Here is a 25681-nt window from a genome sequence, read left to right as displayed (position 1 = left end):
CGGCCCCAGCCAAATTCCGCGTTGGTGTTGATTGCTAACGCTAAATGCAATATAATATAATATGTTTCATGAGAAGAAAAAAAAAAAACTATATAACATAGTCATCCAAAAAATTATAACAATATTTCGTAATTTAATTTATTTATGCGAACACAATTCAGTAGGTCAAAATATTTTATTAAATCGTAGGTTCGAATTCGCATTTTATAGGTTGCACTTGAAAAAAGAAAAAAATAATAACTTTCACGGGATCAAATATTTATCAAATAACTTGTGAAGTTATATAATATAAGCAAGATTCAGAGATTTATTTTTTTTTAACTTAAAAGGTTTTCGTTAATATTTCTGTCGAAAAAAATGGGTTTTCGTTAATATCATATCTAAATAGCTATTTTAAAATATAATAACTAAATATTATTTTTTTCCTAAAAAACTAAATATCATTTTTTTCCTAAAAAACTAAATATCATTTTTTTATTTTAGCGTTAAATCAAAAGTCGTTTTCACAAATCTATAAATTATATTTAAAAAAATATATATCGAATTACGTGAAATTGACATGCAATTTTTCTTGTACAATTAAGATGGTAAAATATTAAATATTTGACTTCAAAAAAGATAATTAATTCCTTATTTAGTATTCTTATTGATAAATTGACATGCAAAGCAAAACAAATGTGCTTTGCTTAATAAATTTTCAGATACTATTTCTTAATAGTAGGGATGGGGGAAAATATTAAACATAAATTTTAACTTGGGAGTATTTAGGTGTATTCGATAATACTTTTTTTATGTAATTTTAAATTATATTTATTTTATGTTTAGACTTTTAAGAAAATTTGTACAGTCGTAAATAAATTTCAGAAAAATTAATTTTTCAGAAGTTTTATTTTATGATGTTTTAACTTGGACCATTATTTAAACCGTATTTTACAAAAATTGAAACTAAAAATAAAGGGAGTTAGAAATAAAATTCAATCAAAGTGAAAACTTGTAGTACTTTTTTATAACTATTTTGTATTTTTATTTTTTATAATATTATCTTTACATTCCTCTCATTTATTTTATTATATAGTAAAATTAAGCTTATAAATATTACTTTCACATTCCTTTGTTTTGTTATTTTAAAAATTAAGAAATATTACCTTTATATTCCTCTCCTTTCTTTCTTTGGTTTGCTATAGAGTAAAATTAAGCTTATAAATATCACTTTCACATTTCTTTATTTTGTTATTTTAAAAATTAAGAAATATTACCTTTATATTCCTCTCCTTTGTTTTGTTATATAGTAAAATTAAACTTATAAATATTACTTTCACATTTCTTTGTTTGTTATATAATTTTAAATACTTTCAAAATCTAACCTAAATTTTAAGGGAAATTTTGTTTTTTTGTCTTAAATTTGTACAACAATTCAAATATTTAAAAAAAAAAAGTGAAAATGTAACCAATAAAGTCATAAATAAATAAATAAAACACATAATTTTTAAAAATAACAAATTAAAACTAAAATAGTTATGAAATCGCCTCTAAACAAGTCGATAATCTTGTTTATTGTTTTAGTATCGGATCAACAAGTCGTGAATTGTTATAAACTTGTGATAAACACCCGCAATGAAATTGAATAAAATTATTATCCGTTTCCTCATTTTTTATTATCGGTAAATAATCCCAACTAAATGAATAAAACTCTTAATACACAACCACAATACTTAAAAACATAAAATAAACAACAATAGTATTATGAAATTTGACTACAAAAAATAAAAAATAAAGATTAATTAGACTCGTGGAACAATTTAAGTATTTGAGTTGCCAGATCTAAAGAAAACATTATGGTCAACGTTCAAATATACTTTCTCAAAGGATTATTCAAATATAATTTTAAGGGAAAAGACAGTCATATATATAACATAAATTATAATGGAAGCCAGCTGCAAGACAATTGGCATTGAGAGAGAGATTTTGTCCACTTATATGATTTAACTTCGACTTGTCCAAAATTAATAATTATATTTCTATCGAAGAAAAATCTTAATATTTTCAACTAATATTTAACTTTAACTTAGTAATTAAGGTTTAATTTTACCTAAAATATTACTCCTCCATTATCAAATAATTTGATTGACAATATAATTTTGCCAAACGAGAGATTATTCCACATTTTCTTTACAAGATTCAATCCAAATAAACTTTCAGGTTAATTATTGCATCGTTTTAAATTATGTCACATTAATTATTGTTTAAAATATTAATGAACTCTTACTACAATGATATTTTAAAAACATTCATGTAAAGTCAATAAGCTCTTGAAAGAATAGAAATATTTTTAAAATAGAAGGCAATGTAATTGACATATATCTCCAAACAAACAAGATGTTAAGAGGTTGTGAGTTCGATCCCCTGCCCCACATGTTGTATTAAAAGAATAAAACAAAAAGTGTTAGTTTTTTTGTTTGTTTTTGTTTTTGTAATTTAGCCTTAATTTTAGTATAGATAGTAAAAGTTTGTCAATATTATGGTCACAAAAAAATAATAATAAAAAATAAAGAATAAAAGAAAAGACATGGTTAAAAGTATTGGTATTTTAGGTAATGAAATTATTTACTTAACTATATGAAATTTAGACGATTTTGTTGTCAGCATAATTTACGACATACCGACACGTGTCGTTTGAGTCCGACGAGAAAGGTCAACAAGTCAAAGCGACGACAGAGAGAGAGAGAGAGAGGAATTTAGAGAGAGAAGGGAGTGAGAGGGATGGTCATAGAAGTTACAGAGAAAGCTACTTTAGTTTAGACTTCGAAGCTCGCGAAATTTCAAGTTCAATTTCCCTCTATGATTCATCGCCGGGCTCAATCCAGTATAATCATCGTCTTTTGTCTTTGTTTTTCCCATTGAAGCCAAAATTCTCTCTCTCCAAGATATTTGCTTCCGTACCAGCAAATCAAACCGTGTTTTTCACTCTAGAATAGATTTGGTTAAGTAATTTTCGTCCTCTGCGATGTTTCTATCGTTCGCTTTCGGATGCGGATCGTCGCGAACTTCGATGGAGTTTGGATTTCTTGAATTTCTCTCCGCTTTTTTTCGTGGCTTCTTCTGAATTTAGCGCTCGTTTCTGCTAAAGAGCTACGTGATTAACAACCAATTGCTTTGATCGTGCTTTCTGGAGATTGTTGGATTTCTTCCTGCCGTATACAGAATAAAATCAGGTCACTCGTTTTAATCTTAGTTTTTTAGTCATTAGCCGCTCATTTGGCAAATTGCGTTTTCGGTTTCCTCTCTTTTTATTGTATCAGCTTTTTTACGACTTTTTGATCAAAGAAATAAATATTTTCTGAACCTGTAATTCGAAGTGTCTGGTCCTTTTGGTCGCTAATTGTCTTGTTTAGATGTCAATTCTAGAGGAAGCATGCTGTAGACAGTAGTATTAGCCATATCAACTGGAATCAGCTATCATTTTCACGTAGAACTCTTCCTATTTTCTCCCGCTTCTTTAGGTCATCATTCTGAACATCTTTTCTTTATACTTCTCTGGAAGATCTCGGTCAAGTTTAAGAAGCCAAAATACCGATCAGTCAATAGCCAGTCCAACTTCATAAATTTTGTTCTGTTTGTAGAACCCATTCGTTATACTTAGCAAGTAGGTACAGGGAGGAGTTCGTAAATACGAGTGTTACGACTCAATGGACGGTAGTTTATAGAAAATTAGAAAAAGAACGGGAAATTAAGAGAAAGAAGATTGGTTGGAGTGTGTTTTCTGATTCCACATGGTTGTTGATTTCTGTCTTTCTTCCTGTCAGATGGGGGATTGCGAATCAATTTTACCAGCCTCTGAAGGAGAGCATCATGTCATAGCTGCATTTCAGCACCTAGTCAGGGTATTAGGGGCAAGTCAAAACGTGAATGATGAGGTTAAAAGGCTCCTTAACGATCTTGATTCTCATTTGACTTCCATGACTCAGTATACTCATTTAGAGATTGGAAAATTGAGCGAGTTGGAAAAGAAGTTCAAATCTGCTGAGGAGAAGATTAGGAGATGGGAATCTAACAAATCCATAATATGGGATTCTGGTCCCATGGAAGCTTGTGAATATATGAAGGCTGTTGGTGAGATTCATAAAGTTCAGGAAGGTCTAAGAAGTTTGCCCGTAAATGACAGTCGGAAGCAAAAGGAACTTCTTTTCCAAGCAGACTCTGTCATGCAGATCGCAATGGCAAGGCTAGAGCAGGAGCTAGTTCACATTCTTGCTCAACACAAACTATATTTCGAGCCCGACTACATTCCCTTCCAGTCTGGTGGGTACGATTTTGTGTATAACGAGTCCTTTGCTTCAGCTGAGGACAATTTGGGGGAGGAAACTTCCCAGGGGGAGAGCGTTGCTGCTGTCTATGTTGTAAACTTGGTCCATCCACACGTGATCCCCCATCTTAAATCCATTGCAAATGTTATGTTTACTTCAAATTATATTCAGGAATTCTGCAAGGCTTTTGTTAATACGCGGAGAGATGCACTGGATGAGTATTTGTTCGTTCTGCAAATGGAAAAGTATAGCATCGGTGATTTGCTAACCATGAACTGGGATATCTTAAACGTGAAGATCAAGAGATGGGTTTGTGTTATTCAAATCATTATTCGAGTCTACCTTGCTAGTGAGCGAAGGCTATGTAACAATATATTCGAAGGAATTGGATCTTATAGTTCAGCCTGCTTCACTGATATTTCAGCAACTTCTATGTTCCGCCTGCTGAACTTCGGTGAGGCCATAGCTATGACCCCTCGTCGACCAGAAAAGCTGTTTCGCTTGCTTGACATGTATGAGGTCCTGGAAAATCTTCTCGTGGATAAGGATGCATTATTTCCGGAAGACTCAGAAACAGGTTCTTTTCTTAAATCTGAGTTTCATAATCTTTTCAAGAAATTAGGTGATTCTGCAAGGGCTACGTTCGTGGATTTTGGATATCTCATTTCATCTTCCATATCAACAGACCCTTTTCCTGGTGGTGGTGTTCATCATCTAACAAAGTATGTGATGAACTACATCAAGACCCTTACTGTTTATAGAGACTCGCTAATTTTCCTTCTCCAAGACAAAGTAGCAGACAACTTAAGTCCAGATTCTGAACTGCATAATGAGAACAATGTGCACTGTCCAATGGCTTACCACCTTCAGTCAATCGCTTCACATTTAATATCCAATCTGAATAACAAATCCAAGTTGTACAGGGATGATGCTGCTCTACGACATGTCTTTTTGATGAATAACATCCATTATGTGGTTCAAAAAGTTGGAGGCCCTGAACTCCGTCTCTATTTTGGAAATAAGTGGATGCGAGAACATACGAAAACGTTTCAGAACCATGCTACTTTATATATAAGAGTAACCTGGCAGTCGGTTCTTTCTGTGCTCAAGCATGATGGTAAAGGAACAAACATTTCGAAGGCAGATTTCAAAGAGAAGTACAGGGCCTTCACTGTAGCCTTTGAGGAGATATATAAGAACCAAACTGGATGGAATGTCCCAGATCCTGATCTGCGTGATGACCTGCACATTCAAACGTCAAATTGTGTAATTCAAGCATATCGCACTCTATGCGAAACAAGGTCACCATTCAACCGAGAAAAGTACATCAAGTATACCCCCGATGATCTGGGCAAGCATCTGCTGGACCTCTTCCAAGATTCACCAAGGTCGTTGCAAAGTTCACGCAGGAGATGAAACTTGCTGCTGGTTATGATCTTAGGCTTCATTTGTCCCTTTCCACGTTTATGTTTTCCTTTTCTCGTTGTTCTTTTTATGAACTTGCTAATTATAGAAGATACCCGTTTGATAGTCATACATGCGTAATACTCTAGCTTATATACCAATAGCAACAGAACCTATTCGTTTATACTGAATGTCCATTCAACTTTGTAATACTCCTATCAGTGAGATTGTTTACCCTTTGTATTCTTTCATCTAGCTATCCATTTCGTAAATGAAAAGTCACTAATATTGATCATCATCTACATTCTTGTTGAAGAAATCGATTCCTATCTTACTCCATCCTCAAGCTGATTGTTAATTAGTAAATTCTGGTATGACTTACTTGCTGTAGTCAACAAGGTGTTCCCTTCTCTCATTCTAGCATGTTAGCAAGCATTGGATCCAATTGCAGGTCGTTATGCATCTAAAGTCAAATATTTGATGAGTCTCAAGGGGATCTCCGTCTGAAGATATGCCTCAAAAGAATTATTGTATGTTGCTTTCGCTCAACTTCCAAATTGTTGTAGACATAGATTGAAATTTCAAAGCATTAATTGAGTCAGAATTTGCCACACGTTTACATGATACTTCTTCATTTTGGATATACCACTTAGTCTAACCAACATCAAAAAGTAATAAATAGTTGATACAAGGTTTATCATATAAGATACTGCTCTAATTCTTCACTTCACCTCCACAATAAACAGAGTTTTTTAAATAGGAAAACAGTAAACAGAGATGAAAGTGAGTATTATAACAGCAAACATGTCATACTGAAGGCAGCAAAGTCTTTCCCTGTGGAAAGGTTAACCTGTTTAAATTGACAAGATTCATAGACATCATCAAAACTACAGGAACTAATTCAAGGTCAAGTTCTAAGGTCTACTCTTGAAAATTTTTGCAAGTCTTCAGTCAGAAACTGAATAGCAGGTCAATACTCATATGACTATTAAATAAACATTAAATTTCCTATTCGCCTTTTCACCAACCTTATGTTTACTTTACAGAGCTCATTGATGATAATTTCTAGCTTCAAGGATCCACCTTGGCCTTCAAAGATGCCAGTACTGTACAAATATCAGGTTTAATTTTATTTCAAGGATGAACTACCACATTTCTGTCATTTGATTCGAGTCTGACAATCAATTTTCAAAATCCAGTCATTGAACTTCTCAAGATTCAACTGCCAACAGTTCTTATGATACATACTGTTGGAAAAGCATAAACCTCAGATATGAAAGACATCTAGAACATCAAGAGGTTCAAAGAACATTGTACAACAAAAATCTCGAGGAAGAGCCGTGTTAAGAAGTAAAACAAGACACCTAGTGCTATCGACACCGGGAGAGCAGGCAAAGCTTTCTGATATATTGCCAAAAGCATCAAAGTGATTCCAAGACCCGCTACAATTGCAAGATAACATGCGTAAACTGTCATGTAATCATACATTGCTGCCCTACCGACCAATACACTATAGAAAATGAAGTCCCCTAGCCCCAACTTGATAGCACCAGATGATCCCAACCCAATTCCCTCTAGCATCAAATTCTCATTTGATACAGAAGCTTCTGCTCCATGTGGCTGAACATTCACTCCATGATCAATTAATGGAACAAGAAGCTCACCGTTCCCTGTGGGACCTTGGCCCTCTTCAGCTCTAACAACAGCTGATTCACTATTCACATCATGAGAATAACTAGGATCTGAATTGGATGTTGCAATCTCATCTACATTCGATTCAGAAACCACATTTGCCTCGGAGACAGAATCAGGAACCTCACGACGACTGTCCGAAATTTGATCTCTTTCCCTCCACACCCTCATCCTTCTTTGCACCATATCCCCAGGATTTGAATTCTGATTAACCACAGGCCGAGCCTCATAAACCAAGGCTGGAATGTCTTCATCCCTAGATATGGCTAGCTCAACCAACAGCCTTAAAGGTCCTACAGGCAGCAAAACTGCTGCAAGATCATACAGGGCCAGGGCAACTAAAAGTGCCCAAGTAGTCCATTCAGGCAACAAAGTAAACCAATAAGCGACCAACATCCCAATTAAAACCAAGTACCCTTGTGTTACAAGGATAGGCATTTTTGACATGAACACAGACAAAACACCCACAGCAGCAAAATTGAAGAGAGCAACCAAAAAAGTGATACAATCAATTGGAATGTGGAAATCCTCAATCAAGAACAATGCAATCTCACCGCCAAGAAAACCCAAAACAACAAAAGCCGAGAAACCCATGTAATATTTCAAGAACTTGACGCATCTTAGGTAGAAAAGTAACACCATAACAAACGTAGCCACAGTTATAAGAGCCACGAACACCAGGGAGCTTAAAAGAGCACCTATAAATTTGTCCCACGAGGAATCGGAGGTGCTCTCATTATATGCGATGGTGGCGATGGAGCCAACTGCTGCAGCAGAAGACGAAGAGCTGGAGTTGAGGACAGAGACTAAAATGACCACCAAGAACATGCAGATTGAAACTGGAGCTACGATTCTTACAATCTCTTCCCCAAGAGATTCAAGAATGCTGGTGGGCCTTTGATTTTGGGCCATCTGGGTATTTCCAATTACAGATCAAACTTCAGCTCTCGAGAGATGGATTCAAGATTTCGATTCTTCCAGCTCCCCCGATGTAAAGTGGTGTTTCATCGAAGTGGAAACGCAGCCGTAACGACGAACAAAGCATTCAAACTTGACGCGAAGATACCCGAATGCGTTCAATTGACGCGAAGCTCTCTCCGTCGCTGTCCCCAATATTGTGTGCTTTCTTCACCTGGCCTTTTTTCAGTGTCGTCCGAACCCAATTACTCTGTGGTTCGACCTAATTCCATTTCCATGGCCTGTTCGGCTGTCTCCTTCGAAACTGCAAAATAAAGGAAGTTTGAATTGTTTTTAGTCGTCAATTGAGGGCAAAATTGTCTGTTGAGTTTAATATGTTTATTAATACTTTTATAAAATTATGATTGGTAAAAGCCTATTTTTATTAACTTTAAAAAATAAAATCCCAAAAAACCTCAAATTTTTTATACCACGACAAATAGAGGACCAATTAATGAACTGAGCTCATGTTGGGAAAGGAAAAAGATCTATGAGATGAGGACTAATTCATACTAATTAATGTAAATATGTTTATGTATGCATATTCTGGTAACTCTTTATGTTTTATATATATTTTTTGTGATATTTAATTGGCATGATATTCAGAAATTAAGGATATGCAAGTACCTACCAAAATATTTCATATGTTAAACTATACCTTTCTATTTTTAAATCTTTACGTATTTTCAAATTTCATATTTATACTATTAAGATTATTAAATTAAATTACATGATAAAATCTAAACTTTTAAATATCTGTCATTGTTTCAATTTTATTGATAAAATGTTGATATACTATTAAAAAATCTCATTCATTACAAATATTTAAATTAACAAATAAATTTTTTACCTTTTTCAAATAAATTAAAACTTATTAATATTAATATTATTTCAATATTAATGATGTTTTTGTTGATATTATTTTATACTTTATCGATTTTTTACGATACATAAAAAAGATCGATTTAGCTTTGTCGATCGTAAAACCCAACATTCGTAATAAATTACAATAGTGACTTGAAGATTGAAGGAGAAATGAAGGATCTCAAACTTCCAATAATTACATAATAATAGCAAACTTCTCTTCGTTTTCAGAATGAGAACTGAGAAGTTGATATATCGGTCGCTGAGATCAATGAACCAACAATTCTTTCTTTATTGATTGACAATTCTATTATATCCTAGTTTAAATGAAATACCCCAATTTGCCTCATCTATAAACAAGTTTCAGCAATGCTATTGTCCAAATGAAGCTTGCATCAGCCAGCCATATAAACTGTCCTAAAGACTTCTATATGAATTTACCATCACAGAAATTTTATGCAACAAACGAGATGCACCCTTCTCGTCTGTATCATCTGGAGGAATATTAGAGGTCCATTCCTCAAAATGATGGAGACTGCCCGTAAAGTCGGTGAAGAGCCCGTCGACTCCTATCGTGTTGATCCAGTAATCGAATTCCTCATATGGGTCTTGATGAAAGTTGAAGTGGACAAAGTTGTACTCGTTTCGGAAAGTGTATGGATGAACCTGCAAAGAAAACCATGCCGTACAACCATATATATCAGTGGTTTTTCAGTTAACTCTACTGGGATATTACCAATTTTTCAGGATGAACAGTTTTGTATAGTGACATTACAAAGCTCGATCAGAGTGGCTGAGTTGAAAGAAAGTAACTAGCCAGAAACTAAAAGAAGAAACAGTTTTCTGTTTCAAGCTCCAGACAGAGGAAAAGAACTTGCAGCGGAACACTCGCAAGTTGGATGTATTTGTTCAGCCTAGTGATGCGTTGCTAGATAAAGAAGACTTCAAAAAGCTTCGGAGGCCAGTTTTTGCTAAAGTATACAGTTTACAAGTTTCAACTAGTATTCAAGTCCAATAAGGGATCCTACCTAGCAGACACCGGAATTTGCTGCCAACATGTGCAAGCACATTGCATCTATCAGGTGTAAGGGATTCGACAGGGAATTATGTTTACCTGTAGGTTATGTGCATGCGCTCGAGCAACAAGATCTGTAGGTGTTAGGATATAGTTGTTGACTACAGGAACCACTGTATCCTTCCAAGGTCCAATTCCCACCACATACTTTTTGATGTAATTGAAGTAGCTATCTGAAGTAATTTCCGAATATGACTGCACATGATCCAATACTATTTTAAGCAGATCGCATATTTAGAAAAACCAAAACAAGAAACTAATATGAGATTAGCAGAGAAAATTGTCAGGAAGTAATTATAATAGATGATCAAAAGAGGTGTATCAATTAATTGTTGTGGATAATGTAATCGACTAGCAAATAGTTTGCCACATCCTACCATGAACTCTCCACCATACAGTTAAAAGAAGATCGTGGATTAGTCTACTCCTGGGGCAAAAGAAAGGTCCAAAGCAGATTCAGTCACCACAAAAACTTCTAATATATTTAGATTGAATGTGGATTTTTTTCCGAGGGAACTTCTACTTGACCGAGTACACAATTTGTCTTCAAAGAAATAACATGAAGCTAATGAAGTCATCATGAGATACTACACGGAAATTTTTAATTTCAGGGTAGTTAATCAATTCGACAAGAATATTGTCTAATCCTCAATTGGGGCCTTTACATGGAGTTGATATATGTAACCAGATACTAATTAGCTTCTGTTGTTTTTATCTAATGAGAAGTTTGATGATTCAGCAATGTAGCAGGATTCTTTGGCTGCTTACAGCAGAACTTTTGCTCAATATTTTACCAAGACAACATAACATTTGTAGCACCGAAATCCAGAAACATCAACAAACACGAAAACAAAATGCTCCAAGGAAAGTAAGTTTGAACTACCTGATTTGTGTCTTGTGTTGGAATTGTTGTATCGTCGATTAATAAGATCTTGGGCAGGTCGGTAAGATTTGATATGTATATAATGGAAGTTGGAGCAAATGACTGAATGAATGCAGGTTGTTTCAACCAGTCTTTTGACAAATATGAACCTCTGTATCCATACTTCTTCAGAATCTCAACAAACTTGTCCTCAAATCTTTTACCATCTGGCCATTTGACCTGTGCGCATTCCCACTTGAGTATCAGGGTATAGAAGTTTGTTAACAAGAGATTACTGCGCAACAAACAGCTATTTTAAGCCATTGTATAATAGATCCACTGCATCTTAGGAGTTCATCTCGAGATAAATGACAATGTAGATCAAACAATCTATTGTCGTTCTTACCAACAATGACTATATTTTCCTACAACATTATTATTTAGAAGACAAGGCCACCATCTTCAAAATATCAAACCTATATTAGAAAACCAAATTGCAGGAAACAGTGTAACGGTGGTTATACTTATAGATAGCTTCACAAACTGTTTAGAAGTGTTTACTTCTGTATGAGAAAACTTACACGCTGGTTGATGAACACTGGATTTTTTATCTCTGGGTATATTCCAACAACTCTCGGTGCATTGAGTGCAATTGCAATGTAGTCCTCAAAAGTTATAATAGAATATTTTCCTGAGTCATCAATTAGAGAACATATCTGGATTAGTACCATCCAAAAAGAGGAGCGACCAATGATATAGTTAAGCTCAACAAATGATTTCAAGTAATAACCTAGAGGCATTTTTTATTATGCTATAAGGGGCACGTGTTATGTCATAAGAGTTGGATTTTGCCTAATATCATGACAGAAGATCATTATCTAATTACATAGAATATGGTAGTGGTAATCCAAAGAAACGGGCCTTCTGTTCTATCAAAACTCAAAAGTAGGTGAAGTATGGGGAGTAAACATCTATGTGGATTATAGCTCATTCAAACCCCCGTCCGTTTAACGCCACTATAGGAGTCTTTTTTAATATGACATGTACTTAAATTTTGGTGAGCATCAACCAAACCTAGGCATGAGCTGCATGAAAACCAGTGTACATTGATCTCATTGGTATGTTAGTCTGGTGCAAATTTAACAGAGTATTATTCTGTCGTACATTAGGGAAGTAATAACATTCAGATAACAGAAATTGATGGAGCTTTTTGGGAAACTGAAAAACTCAAAGAAAGAAAAAATACTTAAAGAATAGATCCCATACCATTATATTGTTGATCTCTATAAGGATACCTCTGCTTCACCCTCAATGACTGTAATTCTTTTAGTGTGAAATCAACTGCATATAATCAATTAGGACCCTTAGAAACACTACGGAATCAGATTTTAATAAAAAAAGAAAAAAACCTAAAAGAGTGTTTAGGCAATATAAGAAATAGAATTGTAAAAACACATGCATAAAACTAAAATACAGCCACCATACCAGTAAAAAAACCAGTGGTGTTAACTCCTTGGACTTCATATGTTCTTTTGCGATTGGCAAACTTTTTGTATGTTTCAACATCAGTAGTCTCATCAAGGGTTACATCATGGAAGCATATAAGAACTCCATCTTTTGAAGATAAGACGTCGGTCTCAATGAAGTCTGCACCCTCTTCTATAGCTCTCTGAAAAAGAGTAATTAGTTACAAGAAAATTATTAGGACATAGAAGGGACAAAGTAAGCGAATGACATACTTCAACTTCTATACAAAGATCATAAGATAAATCAAGACAGGAGAATACGAGATCTCAGTGCCTATGAATCCCATGTTTTCTGATTTTTAGGAAGAAGAGAATATACAGAACGCTAATCCCACATTTTTTATATATGTTTCATGTTGCAACCCACGAGCTTTAGGTTGTAACAAGAAACTTTACTGATGTGCATAGCTATATTCTCAGAACTTAACGAGCAACTCATTTCGTATGAGGAAGAATATAGATAATGGAGGATTCGTTATTGAACTTTGAGGTGACTGTTTTCAGCGGATAATGTTTTGTTGCTCTCGTCATGTACTAAAAAATTTCAAAAATTAAGTGAACAAGATGTTAGAAAGAATACAGATGGATGTTCCCACCTCATATGCAGGAAGAGTTTCTTCAGGGAACTCTCCGTTTGAACCTCGATGGGCAATATTATATGGACGGGTGGTTTGAAGAGGTCGTCTACTTCCTTCAGGGGGTTTACTAGGAAGTGGATAGAAAGGCCTCGCAGCACACCCAACAATAAGGAATAGAACGAACAGAGGAGTAGCGAAGCCTGCCACATCAGAGAAGCAAAAAGTCATTAATTAATTGTTTGCCAAAATTTTAGCAGACATTATAAAGAAACCAACACTTGACCATCCTATAATGTAGACAGGACATATTAACTTTGGAACTGTGGTGTTCGTGGGGTCAAATTCCCAGTGCAAACAATGTTTATTGATAGGTATTGGGAGAGCCTTTTTGGGAACAATATTCTAATCTGAATTCTACTGTCCCCATCAGCTCGTTATTGGGAACAAAGTTGATCAAAATTTTTTGTCTGGCAACAAGGCTGAAATAATTTTATACAAAGAGGTTGGTTGTGGAATTTCAACTATCGAATAATTTTATCTTCTCGGTTCGGGTTATCTTTCCCATCTATGAAGCAACCAAGATTTCTTTGTAACCTAATACATACAGATGTAGACTCTTCAGTACATATCGGCATACGCACTTGCATCAAATACAATGAGCGGCTCTGCAGATCTCGAAGTACCAAGTTCCAACTCAGAAACCTCAATGCAGAGGCAATGAGGTAATAATTTTGCAAAAGCTAACAAGCCTGGCTTTTCCACAAGGCAATATCACAGAGGAAGTAACCAAATTTACATTTCCAACCATGCAGACGTTATTCTGATTGCGATAAATGTCATGTTACCATATAAAAACAAGGAGCCTCGTGATGCAAATGCATGGGAAAGTAAGTATAATACTCGTCATGGCAAATCAGAGAGCAAACCCGTGAGGCGGAAAGAAACAAAAACCAACCAACTTCACCATAAACATTTCAAGTTTCGACTAATTGATCAAATCTATCAGTGCCGAATCAAACAATAAAAAGAGGACATGATGGGTAAAACAAATGGAAAAGTAGCTAAGAGGAGACCCAGAAATCAAACCTTCGATTCCGAAAAATCACAGCTCCAGATAAAAATGAAAATTGACCATCAATGAAAATAACAGAAGATAGAAATGGGTGATGATGTACAAGAATTATGAATCTTGGATCATGGCAGTAGATCAAAAACAACAAAATTGAATCGGAATTTGGAGCTTACAGAGTGCGGCGGCCATGACTTTGGCCCTATCTCCGCTTCTCCGTGTTAGCTTTTTGAATTTTCAGACGAAGTTTCATCTCCGATCGTAACCTTTTTATGGGGCTTCTGTAATTTGTTCAATGTACAGCCGTTGGATCCGCCGTGGATCTACAAACTGCTAAAGAATATTCTCATTTTCATGACTGAGTTTAGTTTAATTCTTATCCAACTAATAACTAAATTAATTTCCATTAAAAATAAATAAATAACTTCCAACAACTCAATCAGGTCTTCCAAAAAACCAAATTAGTGCATTTGGGAAGATCATTCATCATTGTTAACGTAAATAAAAATTTAAAATTTTTATTAAATCAGCATTATAGAATTCAAATAATTAAAAAAAAAAGATTTGTATAATATCAGCAGATAATCTTTATCATCTTTCATGGAATAACATCATTCTTGAGGTATAACACCAATTACCCAAATTTTTATAAATTTATTGATCTGTCATATATCATAACCAATATTATATTATTTATTAAAATTTTGTTTTATGTTTACTAATCGATTTCACTTGTTGATTCTATTTTTTTATTTTTTAATTTGTTTTCTTGGGTCTTTTATTAAAGTTATATATTTATAGTTTCTTTAATGGTATCAAATGAGATTATGTCGCCAAACAAAAATTTAATATTTCATATACGTGGCGAAATTATATTGGATGGATAATGTTGCCAAGAAGACTTGGATTTTTTAATTATTTTTCGGGGTTAGAACTTTAGATATTAGCAAATGAGGAAGTGAGGTCCACGTGGTTGTGGATTTTGATGATGTGTCGGATAATGATTGGAGAAAATCACTAGGTGTCACACTACGAGTCAAAAGCAGACGTCAAAGAGGTATTATAAGATACGGGCGTTTGCATTTAACTGTTTCTCACGACGTCCACGTGTCAACACGAGGTTGTTTATTCATTGCTTAAAATTTAGATGACTCCGGATGTCACTTATTTTTCTTTTAATTTGCAACAACGTTTTTTTAATATAATTTAAATTACTTCATAATTTTTAAATTTTTTATAAATCACATCTCTCTCTAAATTAAATATCATCGAAGAAAAAAATGTTTTTTTTTCAAAAAGTTGTTTTTGATTTTTGAAAATTGATTAAAATTATTTCTAAGAAGGAAAAAAAACCAAGCTCAATTTGTATTTTTAAATTTGTTTTATTATATAATTTTTATATGCATTTTAAAATTCAGACCAAGTTTTTTTTTTAAATTCAAGTAGTTTCTATTTTTGAAATTAGTTTCTATTTTTAAAATTTGACTCATAATTTAAATAATAAACAACTTACCAATTAAGTTATATAAAAACAAGCTTATTTTTTAAAACCATAAAATTTAGGGTTAGTTATAAATATAATAAAATTTTTTTAGTAAAACTAGCAAAATAGCAATCACATTTAATTTTTTCAAATAAAGCACTTAAAAAAAAACGAAGGTCCAATTTTAAAATAACAACTTTACAAAATGATATACATTTGTAATATATATGTAATATATATAACTATTGATATATGTATGTGATATATATCTGTTATACTACTGATATTAGTGTATGTGCAATATATATATAATATACTACTAATATACTATTGATACAAGTAAAATTTTTTGCTATATTTGAAATTTTAAAAAACAAATGACATTTTGAAATATCTTTACTACCCACCATAATTTCTCTAAAATTAAAAATAAAATGATCATAGAAAGTTCTTTTTTACCTCTTTAGTTTTAAGAGGGTGGGATGGACAATCATCCTATGAGATTAACAAGTATCTTATCTACTTTACTATTATCGGATTTGACATATTCAAACGTTAATTTAATAACCTTATTAACACGTCAACATTTTATACTCAGTTTTATAATTAATCATGATTAGATTTTTTTGAGAATTGAGAGTCGGTACTCCCCTATACCCAAAGGCACCTGCGCCCGTCCCAAGGCTCAAAAGATGGGAGACATCAAAATTTTTTTATATTAAACTCACCAGAACGTTCAAACTTGAGACATCTAAACCAGTATAATCAAAAGATCCCAAGTCCTTGCCAACTAGATTGCCCCTTGAGGTGGTTAACCTGCCGAGATAATTTGGACCAGCAGCATCAAGAATTATTCCATATGAAACATGAAATGAAGGTGACAATAACAGCAATAATCTCATTAAGATCATGGGGGGATCCTGATTGTTGTTGGTGTTTTCTTTTCATTCTCCCTAAAACCAAACAGGAGAGAGGGCAAAATGAGAAGAACACTTTCCAAATTCAATAGGCATCTGTTTCCCATTACAAGGAAAATGAGGTACAGCAGACATGGATGTGCTTCATGGGGTTAGCCACCTCCCTCCCACCAGCATGTTTCACAAACTCTGCTGGTGTAAGAAAGCTCCCATGGCACACACACACTATGCACACTTGCCCCTTCATGTACTTGTACAAAAACCCTTCTACCTTCCTCCCGTTTGGCCCGTCCCCGACTGTCGATACGCTCGGCATCGTCCTCATCACGTCCATCCCTCCATCCCCTTCCATCACTCCCTTGCAAACTCTAGCCTTTTTCGCCGCATTTGTCGGCGGTTTATCGGTTTTTCTCGATGCCATTGTTTGTGAGCTCACTACTGGCCCTCTGTCATTTGACTCCAGTGAAGATTGGGAACTGAATGATCCCTTTGATGATGATCCCAGACTTCCATGTCCTGTGATCAATGAAAATCAAGCTGATAAGCCAACATCCACCAACATATTTAGTAAAACTTAACTGAGGAATTTTGACAAACTTCTTTTGGGTGGCCATGGTTTGAATTTATAATCCCAATTCCAAACACATAACCACAACCCCATTTGGCAACTGTTTGGATGGCCAATTTTAAAGTCAACAATTCAGTGTTAATGAAAGGGATCCAAACAAAATCACTACTCCATTTGTCATAGGCACATGCAAGAGGCTTATTAGCGAGAAAACCAGCCTGAAACCTCACAAGGAATAATGACTCCACGATGAATTTTGCACCATTTTTTCATTCTTCAAAAGGGAAACAGTTCATTTGAGATTTCTGCTAAGATGTTATTACTTAGATTATTAAGTTCTTCTGCTTCCCTTTTTCATCCATTTCAGCTTATGAACCACCCAGAAAAATCAACTCTAAACTTTCTTGTGACCCACCACCCCAAAACAGAGAGAGAAAAAGAGAGCTTTGATTCAACCCAAATGGTGAAAATCAATCAATTCGAGGAACATAGAGCACCCTCTGAGCTGGAAACAGTTGATTATAAAGGATTTTGAGCTTCAAGAAAAATGAAATCAAGAGAAGGGGGTACCTTCAACTGTATAACTCTGTGAAAGGCTTCCTTGGTTGGATTTGATCTTATCAATTGCACGACATAGAGCAGGGCTTTTTGCTGCAGAAGCGGCGGCCCAAGCCGCCACTTCAGACGGCGACGGCGGTGCAGCAGCGGTGGCCGCGGATTTATCATCCTCCGCCGCAGCCGCTCTGCCGCTTCTCTGCTCCGCCAGCCTCTTCTTAGCCTCCATCCTTCTCATCAACTGCAGCTCCTTGAGTTTAATCCGACCCAGATGCTCAGTCTCCGCCGGAAGAGAGCAAGATCTCGCCAACGAAAGAAACGAACCCGGCTGCGCGGCGGCCTGCACATCCCATTTCCACGCTTCCGCGTTCTGAGAAATCACCCCGATAACAGAAGAGGACCGAGTCAAGGAATTTTCCTTGGATTTCCCACAGTAAATTCCGCCGAGAGAGAGCCTAAGAGTAAGGTCCGGCGGTTCAGAAACAGAGAGCTGGGTTTGTGTGTTGATCTCCGGAGAGAGTCTGAGCAGAAGGTCATCCGCGCATCCGCCGATTGGTTCGCCCATTGAAGTAAACAAGCAGAAATCGGTGCCGCAGAGAGTAGAAATCAAAAGAGAAACGGGCGTGAAACGCGATTTCGGGGCTACCCACAAACGCGAAACAGAATTGAAGGGGAAACCCACATGGGAAAAAACAAAAACAAAAACAAAAAACGAGAGGAAGCGTTAGAAGAAGGAGGGAAGAAGAGGAATGAAGAGGGAGGGATGGAGTGTGGAAATAAGTAAAGAAGAAGAAAATGAAATGGGTGGAGGTTTCATGGAGGGGGAAATGGGAGAAGTCCACGTGGTGATCAGTGGTGAGGGGGTTACAGAGAATTGGGTTTCAAGTTGCAGGTGGGAGCTCCAATCATCCACTCCCACCACCTGCAACTAAGCCCTAATCCTCGCCCTCTCCAATTTCTCTCTTTCTGCCACCTCCTGCCTCCTCCTCTTCCCACTCTTACGTAATTTTCACTCCACCTTCCTTCCCTATCCCCACGCCCCACTCCCCTCTCGGACTCTCCAGCAAAATACAAACAAACTGTTCGAATACAACCTGATATATGATATATAGATGAAGACAATTTATAAAAAAAAAATTTTGAGTCAGAACCAAAAGTAAAGTCTGATAATAGTTATGCGGACACTATCTTATCACTTTTTTTATGTTTGGAATACCGCTGTTATTAACATTTCTCACCTTAGTCTTTAATATTTGACAACTAAAAGATTATACCTTTATAGGTACATTTTAGTAGAAATTGAAAGCAAAGTTATAAAAGTTATACCAATTTAGATAACATCATGGACATACTTAAATAGCATTATCTTTTAACATTCCCCACTTCAATTCTAAAATTTGATCTCAATTTTTCAATCTCATTCAATTCATTTTTCTAAAAAATAATGTCCGATCAATCTTTCAACCATAGTAAGCACAATATTTACTAACAAGAATTTAAATATTCTCTACGATATGTTGTCTTTTAACGAAGTTAGGTTTTTTGTTTTTTGTTTTTCGAATTGGGTTGAATGATTATTCAGTTGGTTGATTTATAAAATTTAAGACCATGTTGGTTGATTATGGATGGGATTATTTTAGTGAACTATTTAAACCGTAAATATTTGAAAGTGTAGTAAATACATCCAAAATATCGGAACCTGAAGCTTGGGTTGTTTCTTGAACGAAGAATTGTGGGGGGGAATTTAAAAATGGGGAAAAGGCAAGCTTTTGGGGTCACGAAGAGAGAGGGGGCGGGGCGTGGAGGAAAGTGATGTCTGACACTCTGTCAGCTCTTCTATTGGACACGTGTCGATTCATTGGGATCTTTTATGTAACAGCCCCTCGAGACGCTGTTTTGTTTTGTTTTGTTCCTTTCTACGTCGTCGGCGCCCCTTCCTACTTTTTTCTTTCTTATTTTTAAATGAAGTTAAATTACTAATCTAGTCATTCAATTTTTTATGTGTTTTTTTTTCCAATAAATTTTTTCAAAACAATATCAACCATCGTGAAATTTCAATTTTATATTTCATAGTCTTTATAGTATAAAGAAGTATAATAGATTCTTAAAAATTCAATTATATGTCTAAAAATTATTTACTTATTTGATATTTTTAAAAAATTTACAATTTATTAAACATAAAATTCAGACAATATTTTTTTAATAGATTCATTTTAATTGTAAAAAATATTAAACAAATTGGTATTGGGAGTTCAAAGATTTATTAGACACTTTTAAAATTTGAAAATTTTTAAATGTTTAGGTATCTATTGAATATTTTTTTAAGTTTATAAATTCATTAGACACAAACTTTAAAGTGCAGTGACTAAATTTGGAATAATAAACTACCTCCGATTTATTTTCTTACATTATAATATAATTGTTTTTTTTAAACGCTTTATAATTTTATTGTTCAAATTTATAACCACGTGTGGGATAATAAAATTTTAAATTAAATTATTCAATACAAAATCGATATTATTTTATTGTTGTTCACTTAGTTGATAGATAGATACTTAAATAAGTATTTCACAATTTTACAATAGGTCGTTTAAATATATATATGATAGGTTGGGTATTAAATCTATTAACAGATTTGAGATATTGTTTGATAATTAATGAAAAAAATGAATAACAAACAATAAAATTACTTTTAATAATGTATAATTTAGAAAGGAAGATACAATATTTACCAAGATGAAGAGCAGATTAGAGTTTAAATGAGTAATTTAACTTTATTTTTAATTGAAGTTGACGTCAAACCAACCAATCAATTTAAGGAGAAAAAAAAGGTTGAATCCATATTTATTATTTAAATTGACCAATTGAGTTATGTGATATTTTTACAAAATTTCCCATTTTCGCTCATATTCTGCACAATTTTATATACTACAGTATATTAAAAATTTAGAAACTTTTCACTTTATGCTATAAATTTAATATGTAAAATAATTTTACTGTTAGTGTGATTTGCATCACATTAAAAAAGAACTTTTTATTAATTCAAGAATACATATTCATTGTAAGCTACTTATGTAAATGGTTATATAATTTAAACCAACACTAGAATAGCATATAAAATAATTCTACAGTATTGAAATTCGGAAAAGGAAGTTCATAAAAAGAAGGAAGCAAGCAAATCTATGAAAATAGACCGTATCAAGAGTTGACGAGGACATTCCAGCCCCATTCAGCTATCTATCCACATGGCCCTTTAACACTCTCACATTCATTTTCTAAAAAGAAAAATGTAATCATTATCCCACAGAAAATTGCAAATATTTCTCTTTTTGGTTCATAAATTTGATCCAATAAACAAATATATTTGTTAAACATATATTATCGGCATGAAAATGTATTATTTGATGAAGTTTTTATTATTGCTCGATCTAGTTTCTCTATTTTTAAAATGTTTTTTCATTCATTTACTTTCAAAATATTTGTTTTTATTTGGTACTTTTAAAACATGATTATTTTAATTTATTTTTGCAAAATCTTAACATCTAATCTTATAATATCAAGTTATTACTACATTTATAAAAAATATATTGAGTATATTATTACGTTAAAATCGTGATATAAAAAAAAGATAAAATAAATAAGTCAAAATAATTACCTTTAAATGTATAGAATAATCATGATATAAAAAATGATAAAATAAATATATCAAAATAATTACTTTTTAAATATATGAAAACTAGAAACGAACACTTAAGAAGTGCAAGAACTAATATATACAACAATGGAAAATATAAAGTATCAAAACGAAATATTTTAGGAGTACAGGTGGAAAATATAGTTATCAAAAAGAAATATATATATTATTGCGTTGGAAAAGGGATGAATCATGAAAGTTGAAAAATTATAAAACTAAGAATTTTCCTTTTCTTTTTGAAAGATTACAAAAATCCAGTCTAACGTTTTCCGTTAGTGTCTAACGCTTCCAGCCTCATTGAGCCTGAGAATTAGGTCTGCAACTTGGAGCCGTTTAGTTTAGATTTAACGGAGGGTTAGCGAAGAATAGGGGAAGGGGGAGTGGGCGAAAATCTCGCGGCGCCACGTGGGGGTTTGGATTTGACGTGGGAACAAGAGGGGCGGGGCCCAGTAAGGGATTGAAGTGGGACCCATGGGCAAGTTGAGAGCGAGGCGATTTACTAGGTTAAAAAAGGACATAAAAAGACACACGTGGCGTAATTGGGAGGGGATTGAATGGGAACCACATGTTGCCACTTGGCAACTTGCATGCTACGTGTCAGAAAAAGCCTCGTACGGAATGACGTAGCAGCAACTTGATTTGTCCCCCCGAGGACATGATTGTCATACAGACCAGGCTGGTTCCGTGCCTCACACGCGCGAAACTGTCGAGTGTGGACCACTTCCATTTTCTTCCAAAGGACCAATTTCCATCCCAATCCAAATGTAGAACCGGCTCAAAACAACATATTTGATACATATTTCAAATTATAATACGTGGTGAATTCGAATCTGCTTCTCCTACCTATTATATTAAAAAAAATGAAAATTTGTTGCTCCTAATCATCTTTGAATGAATATGAAAGAAGTGTATGCTTAACTTGACGAGTCAACGCAATGACTCACACATGAAAGAAACTCTCATTCCAACCTATATAAAGTTGAGCCAAACTATTGAAGACAATTGCGACTCATGTTCCATGTCAAATGGACTATACTCTCGCACCTCTATCGCCTAAGATATTAGTCGAGTTGACCCCAAACTCATACCTCAGTTGTCTAGTTTTCTGACGAGCCGATCCATGCTTACTTTTGTAGTTACAAACTTCTATGTACGACAACACGCTGTAACTCTCGAATTGTCAGAGAGTCGTTGAGGCTTTGTAGAAAAATTAGCCTCGATAAATAGAGATATTTCGTCTCATTTCAGGTACGTGAAACTATATTCTTATATTCTTTTTCGAGTATAGATCGATTAACTATACTAACTCGAACGTTAGAATGCTTACTCTCTTTTGCAGATCTCGTATTTACGTCATTTCAGCTCATTCATTGCCGAACCTGGTGGACTTGGTCAAATTCTTGATCAAACAAAAATGATTTAACTTTGATCAATTTCTATATTTCTATCTTATTCTTGTAACAAAGCCTAATGTTTGATCACTGGTAAAAAAAAAATTAATGACCAAAAATATAATTTTTAATTTATAACCCGTACCTCTAACGATGATATAAAATCGTTAGTCATATATTGTTCTAACTTTTCGAATGATTTAGAAGTAGTTCAGAAAAGAGGTGTATTGGAATATGTGTATCTAATTATCATATCATATCCTTATTGTTATTAGTATGGTTAAGATGATACACGATATGATTATTTAAATTCATTAATTTTTTCAACAAAAAATTATTATTAATTGAGTGATTGGGAGCAAATAAATCGGATAATTAACACGCGATGATTTATTATTATTTTTTTTGTGAGTATATAATACGTTATAAGTTATAAATAAGCTATAGATTATCTTTCATAATATAGTTCCATTTTTCAACGTCTTAATTTGATTTTTTTTTTTTATAATTCGAACTCCAAATATGTTGTGTAAAAAGAAAACCCCAAATATATCTAATTTCCTATATGCTGTTTTATTTTTTTGTTTTATTCAACTCTTTTAAAAATTAAAATTCTACTTTGGTTGATAAAATTTAATATTTGATTTCATTCAAACAATATATTCCGCGTTTTTGTTTGACAAAATTTTTAATTTTTTCATCTAGTTGGGAAAATGGTGTAAACAAAACAAATATTTGTTTGCAAACTTTTCTTATCACATGAAGTCATTACCATTTCAAAACATGTATGTTTGTTCTATTTAAAATATTTGAATCCATAAAACATGATAATTGATTAATAACGAGGAGTTCGAGAGGATTGTCAACAAATTTAATCATATGTTTAGTTTTCTTGGATGTTGAATTTAAATATGTACGAGAGTCTGTAAAGACATAATTATTCCATTGGATTCTAAAAGACACAAAAGTATGATTTAGCTGTATGCAACAAAAGTAGATAAAATAATATTTTAGTTATAAGTGATAAAATAATAAAAGCATATACTTTGACTAGTCAAATTAAAATGAGATAAATTTTAAGACAAGTTGCAAGAAAAAAAAAATGGACATGATACCATTTTATTAGAGGGTTTTAGAACACAACCAAACACCTAGGTATGACTTTCTCTCTCTTTCTCTCATTTTTTTTGTCGAGTGATGTATAAAATTATTCCCATGAATTGTACTGTTTATTATACTTTTATTTCTTCTAAAACAAATTATAACTGATCATCTTCTTTCGAATTAATGATTGACAATAGACAAAACAAAAGAGAATATACGAAGAACTTATAATTATTTCATTCCGATGTTATTCGAACATTTTATTTGAAGAAAAAAATACAAGTGGGAGTAACAAAATTTGATTGTGTACTAAATCTTTTATTTATTGGAAGAGAAGTATAGAACAAAAAAGTTGAATTTTTCTTTATTTTTTTTTTCAAATGTTTGGATGGAAAAGGAAAAAGATGAGAGGGGAATAGCTGGCAAGGCAAGTTCTGTGTTAACTGGCAAAGGTACTAATAAATTGAAAGCAATCAATCCACTTGCTTGGTTGGTTGCTTTGATACCAAAACACAAACAGCTACAAGATTTATGGAGAAACCTTTTTAGTTTTTACTTGTCTCTTGTCTCTCCTACTAATCCCATGTTTTTCTGCTCACTCTGATAGCTTGAGAGGGTCTTGATAGTCATCCTTAAAATGGGCATCACTCCTTTTAAGAATAAAGAAAAAACCAAACTTTGGTGGGGTGAGAGTTTGAATTTGTGCAGAGATTTTAAAGAATTATATGCAATTTTGTTAGGGGTGAAATAGATCAATACCAAAGGAACATATCAAATTATGACGGGTTAGTCTCATATCTCACCCGGGCCAAACATTTTCAGAGAAGAAGATATCCTAATGAGAAAATATATCCCCTCTTATCTAGGAAATTAAAAGAAGATATCTGACGATCTTAGGAAAAAATATTTACTTAGATTTTGGTCAAATTTATGCCTCAACACTTTTAATGCAATTGATTTCTCTGAAACTTTTAGATTCCTCTAAAACTACATCGTAACGACAAAAAATATGTTTAATATGGGCAACTCGTAATTTGAATCAATATCTCTCATCTTTCTCTTATTGATATTTCTCTCCACAGTCCACACTTGTTTTGTCGCCAAATTCTATTTATACTCTCTCGCTCATCTCTTTACACACTTCTTTCATTGGGTAGTTGTGTTTGTGTACGCTTTCTATTTTATCAAGCTGAATATGGTAACTTGTAAAATATCTATGGTGATTTTCCACAACAATGTTGACTGTCAATCTCACTATCTTTTCTTTTTGTTCCATCAAAATCAAACTGGTTTCAGTCCCTCTCTCCTCTGCTTTTCAGTCTTCCAATTCTCCACGTTTCTCTCTTCAACTGGTAATGGTATAAGCATATTGGAGAAGTCTGGCTCTTTTATAGCCTTGTTTTTGCTCTCCTTTTATGGGTTTTCGTCTCAGAATTTGGGCTTCGTTTTTTTTTTTTGGTCTCAAATTGTGAATTTGACAAAACATGTCCAACAGGGCCATTCTCATTCTGTGATTTGAACTGAAAAGGCGAAGCTGTGACGATGGATCCGCAAATTCGCAACACATCCCATCAATCCTTTTGAATAAGTACTGATTCCTGAACTTTATATGAACTGTTATTGTCAACAACTAATTCA

At 33.8% G+C, this 25681-nt stretch overlaps 4 protein-coding genes across 5 annotated transcripts; 1 reads left to right on the top strand and 3 right to left on the bottom strand.

Annotated features, from left to right (window-relative positions):
- The first annotated feature begins 2743 nt into the window (after positions 1-2743).
- EXO70E2 (exocyst subunit exo70 family protein E2) lies at positions 2744-6006 on the top strand. 2 transcript variants are annotated; one of them, XM_022281531.2, is made up of 2 exons: positions 2744-3212; positions 3804-6006. In XM_022281531.2, the coding sequence occupies exon 2, from the start codon at positions 3804-3806 to the stop codon at positions 5718-5720; it is 1917 nt and encodes a 638-aa protein (XP_022137223.1). In that variant the 5' UTR covers positions 2744-3212; the 3' UTR covers positions 5721-6006. The 2 variants fall into 2 exon arrangements, with proteins under 2 accessions (XP_022137223.1, XP_022137224.1); XM_022281532.2 differs by lacking the exon at positions 2744-3212 and having other exon boundaries at positions 3222-4881; positions 4990-6006.
- Positions 6007-6812: 806 nt separating this feature from the next.
- On the bottom strand, positions 6813-8678 carry PS2 (Presenilin-2). The gene has a single exon (XM_022281533.2). The coding sequence runs from the start codon at positions 8310-8312 to the stop codon at positions 6993-6995; it is 1320 nt and encodes a 439-aa protein (XP_022137225.1). The 5' UTR covers positions 8313-8678; the 3' UTR covers positions 6813-6992.
- Positions 8679-9354: 676 nt separating this feature from the next.
- On the bottom strand, positions 9355-14631 carry GDPD6 (PLC-like phosphodiesterases superfamily protein). The gene is made up of 8 exons (XM_022281825.2): positions 14508-14631; positions 13281-13462; positions 12644-12827; positions 12425-12499; positions 11740-11849; positions 11180-11398; positions 10336-10491; positions 9355-9887 (listed from the first exon to the last, which is right to left on the bottom strand). Exons 1-8 carry the CDS (start codon positions 14521-14523, stop codon positions 9639-9641), a joined length of 1191 nt encoding a protein of 396 aa, XP_022137517.1. The 5' UTR covers positions 14524-14631; the 3' UTR covers positions 9355-9638.
- A 2055-nt stretch (positions 14632-16686) lies between these two features.
- Positions 16687-18906, bottom strand: LOC111009041 (ninja-family protein AFP3). Its single transcript, XM_022281956.2, has 2 exons — positions 17870-18906; positions 16687-17247 (listed from the first exon to the last, which is right to left on the bottom strand). Exons 1-2 carry the CDS (start codon positions 18417-18419, stop codon positions 16838-16840), a joined length of 960 nt encoding a protein of 319 aa, XP_022137648.1. The 5' UTR covers positions 18420-18906; the 3' UTR covers positions 16687-16837.
- Between the last annotated feature and the right edge of the window lie 6775 nt (positions 18907-25681).

Source organism: Momordica charantia (assembly GCF_013281855.1).
Source record: "Momordica charantia cultivar OHB3-1 chromosome 3 unlocalized genomic scaffold, Mcharantia_2.0 BLBB01000003.1, whole genome shotgun sequence".
Taxonomy (NCBI): Eukaryota; Viridiplantae; Streptophyta; class Magnoliopsida; order Cucurbitales; family Cucurbitaceae; genus Momordica; species Momordica charantia.
Note: the sequence above shows the minus strand (reverse complement) of the source record. Positions and strands in the feature narration are given on the sequence as shown.